The sequence below is a fragment of the Bombina bombina genome, chromosome 8 (genome assembly GCF_027579735.1).
Source record: "Bombina bombina isolate aBomBom1 chromosome 8, aBomBom1.pri, whole genome shotgun sequence".
NCBI classification, from domain to species: Eukaryota; Metazoa; Chordata; class Amphibia; order Anura; family Bombinatoridae; genus Bombina; species Bombina bombina.
Genome location: NC_069506.1, coordinates 130,772,269 through 130,777,625, shown reverse-complemented (window position 1 = coordinate 130,777,625; position 5,357 = coordinate 130,772,269). Strand labels below are relative to the sequence as shown.

The 5,357-nt window shown below is 35.7% G+C and overlaps 1 protein-coding gene across 1 annotated transcript; it reads left to right on the top strand.

The window, feature by feature from the left end:
• The first annotated feature begins 235 nt into the window (after positions 1–235).
• Positions 236–1,183, top strand: LOC128638865 (olfactory receptor 6N2-like). The gene has a single exon (XM_053690995.1). The coding sequence runs from the start codon at positions 236–238 to the stop codon at positions 1,181–1,183; it is 948 nt and encodes a 315-aa protein (XP_053546970.1).
• Positions 1,184–5,357: the final 4,174 nt, after the last annotated feature.

Sequence of the window (5,357 nt, the reverse complement as noted above, 5' to 3'; positions counted from 1 at the left end):
GTTCCTGTGTTTCAGTACAACATTTTTTAAACCTTGCAACTAAATAAGTTAATGGATAATTGGGTCCAAAATTAACAATTTAAAATGTAATATTCCAGAAATATATACTCTAATACAAAAAGGGATCATTTAAAAATGTTTTGTGAATGACTGTATCCACTATCATAATATGCTTGAAACTGTAAGGTACTATCCTAAAGCATATTTTCTATGTATTATCATTTAAGGTCTAAAAATGGAACACTGGAACCAAAGCAGAGTAACTGAATTCATCCTTGTCGGATTCCCAGCCTTGTACAGTTATGGTCCAATCCTCTTCTGCTGCCTTCTTCTTGCCTATCTCCTTACGATTATTGGAAATATGCTGGTATTTACAATAATATGTCTAGACACACATCTTCACAAACCAATGTATTGCTTCATTGGAGTATTGTCTATCTTGGAACTCTGGTATACTACAGTTAATATTCCAAAGATGTTAATAAATTTGCTGAAGCCAAGAGAAAGTATATCTTTTACCAACTGCCTCCTGCAGACCTATTTTATGCATTCTCTTGGTGTAAGTGAGTGTTATCTACTCACTACTATGGCATATGATCGCTACTTAGCAATTTGTCATCCTCTGCGCTATTCATCAATAATGACCTCCAAATTAACTATTCAGCTAGTTTACACCTGTTTTATTGCTGGATTTGTATCTCCAGTCCCTGAAGTTATGTTAATATCCTATCTCCCATTTTGTAGCAGTAATGAAATTCAGCATATCTTTTGTGACTCACCAGCCCTTCTAAGTTTGGCTTGTACTGATACATCTGTTAATGTCCTTGTGGATTTTATAATCAATGGTTTTGTTCTTCTGGGGACATTCAGCTGTATAATGATCTCTTACATTATGATTATTAGAGCTATCATGAAAATCAGAACCCCTGGCGGACGAACAAAGGCTTTCTCTACTTGTGTTTCTCATTTGGCAGTAGTGCTTGTGTTTTTTAGCTGTGTTATATTTATGTATGTACGACTGAGGGAAAGTTACTCTTTGTATTATGACCGAGTCCTTGCAATAATGTATACAGTGCTTACTCCTATATTCAATCCAATAATCTATAGTCTAAGAAACAAGGAGATAAGAAATGTAATTAAAAGACAAATATGTAAGAGAAGAGATTTCAGAAATAAAAGGTGACCTCAGATGTTTTCTAAATTAAAACAAGTTGAGGTTTGCTATAGTTTTATTTTTAATGATAGTATCTAAAAATGAAAATAGATTAAAGGACCATTAAAGAATACTGTGCAACATTTGATAATGGAAGTAAACTGGAAAGTATCTTAAAGCTGCATGCTCTTTCTGTATAATACAAATATAATTTGACTTTAGTGTCGCTTTTAGCTTTTGTTAAGGAAACTGTTTTATGGCTGACCATATGCTATGTATAAATCTTCTATGGTTATGATGAAATAATTTTTTTTAATTAAATAAATGTTTTTAATTAAATAAAATAAAAGGTGGAGGGTGAGTCTGTGGTATGTGCTGGTTATAGACTTTTGGTCTGTTAAGGATATTTAATTTCTATTTTTAGACTTAGAGGGAGTTGCCAGAAACGTGAGCTAAGAAGCAGCGGTTGTAAGACCGCTGCTCCTTAACATCTCTGCCACCTGAAATATCATCGGGATGATTGACACCCTCTGCTAGTGGACGATTGGCCACCGGCAAGCAGGAGGCGGCTTTGCTAAAGTATTTCACTAGTAATGCTTGTGCAATGATAAATGCAGACAGCGTATGCTGTCCACATTAGTGATGTTGAGCGGACATGATTCACTATCACAAATCGTGTACGCTCGCCTATTAATAAATTGGCCTCTTAGACTTTGAAATGCAAAAAACTTCATGAATTTAAGAAATGGGCTTTATTAAGGGAGGATTTCAAAATTTGAATACTAAAGGTCTGGCAGACTGAAGATCGAGGACAGTTGCAACACAAGCATACTCCTGAAGACTATGTAGTAGGTGGTGGTTACATGGTGAACTGCTGGTGCAATGCCACCCAATCAGCCGCTAACAGGGGTTGTCAATCAACCCGATCATATTCGATCGGGTTGATTTCTGTCCGCAGCCTCAGAGCAGGTGGACAAGTTATGGAGCAGTGGTCTTTAGATCGCTGCTTCATAACTTCTGTTCCCGGCGAGCCTGAAGGCTCGTACGGAAACAGGGACATCAAGCTCCATACTGAGCTTAATAAATCGTCCCCTTACGAGTCATCTAGGGGAGCATAAAGAGAAGATGCACGCAATGTAGTGGGTTGTGGTATTGTGGGGGCTTTATAAGTGAGGGTTCAAATTTTTAATTGAGTCCTGGAGAATAAAAAAGGCCAGTGTAGGTACTAAAAGAGAGAAGCAGTAGACAAGCAACATTGAGTGACGTGAGTAAGCCTTGGCAGCAACATTTAGAACAGTTGAATATGGCGATAAACCAATTTAAAGGGAGATGCAGTACTCAAGATGTGACGTGTGCACCAGAACGTTTATTGAGTATTATTGTGCTACCGATTCGATAAATCCCTGGTATAGGCAGTAGTTTCTGCATAAATATGTCTGCCTTACTTTTTTTCTGCACCTTAATAATTTAGTTGACCAGCACACATCAAACCTATGGGACAAAAGGTGACCTCTATTTTTCAATTATAAATGTGCTGCTAGCTAGTGTAGAGCAGATAACACCTGTGAAGACATCATATATACATATAAAAATGTGTCTAAGAGACTTTTACTAAAGAAAAGAGGAAAATAAATATTTTAAAAAACTGCAAAAATAAAAAAATAAAAGATAAAAGTTTGTGATGAAGTAAGACTGACTCAAAAAATGGTTTTCTACAATAGGGGGCAGGAGGATTGTGCCACAATTTTAATAATCATTCTGCTTTCTCTCAATGCGGTAAAACTGATCCTAGAAGGATACATAGAAGACTGTGTCTACCCAAGGCTATTAACTGATAAATGATGTTAGGAGGAAGGTATCTGTTTAAATTTCCATTCTTAATTAAAGCCATTGTGGACTGGACTGGATAAATTTCTCTGATATTAATTGTGTCTTTTATGTTTGTCCCACTTTGGTTTCTGGGATAGGGATGCCAATTCTTCTCACCATTAAAATACTGGGCAACCAGTACCTACCAGTTGTGGTAGGTGGAGCCACACAATGGAGCTCTATATTAGGCCGCTACCCTTGACACCATCATATATATTTTTCACAACTGAGCATTGATTTTAACCCCTTGATGCCAGCAATGTACAAAAAACATTTGACCTCTTTGGCTGTCAGTAATACACATGGCAGTGATTGGATATCATCCATTAAAAAAAACGTAGAGATGGGATCTTACCCACAATGCAAAACCTAAAATAAATGTCTCATTTAAATGAATATTATAGCAAGCTCACAATTTTCCTACAAAGATTCACTGATGTGTTTATAATTTCAATGTTTTCATAAGAAATGTAAAATAAAATAAAAAGTATGGTGTGTAGAACTAGATGCAATACAAGTTAAAGGGACAGTGTACTATAATCTTGGTTTCCACTTAATGGGCCAGATTACAAGTGGAGCAGTATTTAGCACTCATGCTTGAGTGCTAATACAGCCAAAAGTAAACTTCTAATCCACGCAGGATAGAACACGTATCACAAGTTGAAAGTAAAAAGTTATTGCAAGAGCTAAACCCAACATGCGCTAACTGTATTTTTATCTGTGCTTCAGATGTCACAATCACGTTAACTTCTTCTCTCCATAAACTGCAATGGAGATCACAACTTTAAATAAAAAACAATTTTTTTAAATATATATCTATACCGATGTACCTATATGATATATATATATATATATATATATATATATATATATATATATATAAAAGATTTGTTCATATATATATAAAAGATTTGTTCTAGAGAAAAATTATTTCCAGTTTGAGGAGAAATTTTACCTGCAAAAAACAGGTACAGCTATGGGTACAAAATTTGCGCCAAATTTTGCGAACCTCTATATGGGGGAGTTTGAAGAAGAGATGATCTATGAGGGAACTGGTTATAAACACAGCCAGGTAAAGTTTTGGTGTAGGTTTATAGATGATATCCTAATAGTTTGGGAAGGAGATGATATTGAATGGGATTTGTTTGTGGAAGGTTTGAATGCTAACAACATGAACCTAAAATTCACAGACAAAATAAGTAAAACCCATATTGATTTTCTAGATGTTTCTCTATCCACCTTGGATGGTGAAATTCAGAGCACACTCTTTAGAAAAGAGACAGACACTAATGGATATCTTGATGCGAGGAGTGCTCACCAACCAAGGTGGATAGAAAACATACCATGACATATGGACTGTTCCAAAGGGTGAGGAGGAACTGTACAGATGTAGGTGACTTTGAAAAGGAATCTGAGGAGTTAAAATTGAAATTCAAAGAGAAGAATTATCCAGACAAATTGGTAAAAAGGGCATATGAGAGAGCAAAGGCCCTAGATAGACACACGCTTGTGCATAATACAAGAGATAAGAGTAGACAAGAGAGAAAGGGGAATTCAACAAGAACTAAAGGCCAAGTGAAATTTGTGACTACCTTTAATGAAGGGCACTGGAAAATTAAAAATATTTGAAAAAAACATTGGACAATCCTACAAAAAGACCCTTTATTGAGAGAGGCGATAGGGAATGCACCAGATGTAATTTACAAAAAGAATCAAAATTTAAAGACTTTGCTAGGCCCTAGCATTACAAGCAAAAATAGAAAGACTAGAGCAAAATCTAAAAAAGAAGGAACACTAGCACTAAAAGTTTTTTTTAAATGTTACAGAAAGAACTGCGTTTGTTGTGAGCTCACCCACAAGACAAAGAAATACAATCGATGTGCACAAATTATAGATGGAATGGAAACATTTCCAATTAAACAAATCATAAACTGTAGATCAGATTATGTTGTGTACATGCTAGAATGTACCTGTAACACTCCTATGAGGTATATAGGACGTACCAAAAGGGGACTAAAGATTAGATGCCTAGAGCATATGAAAAATATTGAAGAAGGAACCCTAAAAACTCCACTGATTCAGCATTTCTGTAATGTACACAACAAAAACAAAAGGGACTTTTTTATCAAGACAATTGAACAAGTGGACACAGGTAATATAGATGACAGTAGACTATTGTAACTAAGGAAAAGGGAAATGTTTTGGATTTATACACTAAATACGTTGGAACCTAATGGCTTGAACAGGGACATAGATCTAGCTGCATTTCTTTAGTTCCTTAGGCCTAGATTTGGAGTTTGGCGGTAGCCGTGAAAACCAGCGTTAGAGGCTCCTA

What these genes read in the sequence shown, in the direction of transcription:
- LOC128638865 (XM_053690995.1), top strand. Translation starts at nt 236, where the DNA reads ATGGAACACTGGAACCAAAGCAGAGTAACTGAATTCATCCTTGTCGGA.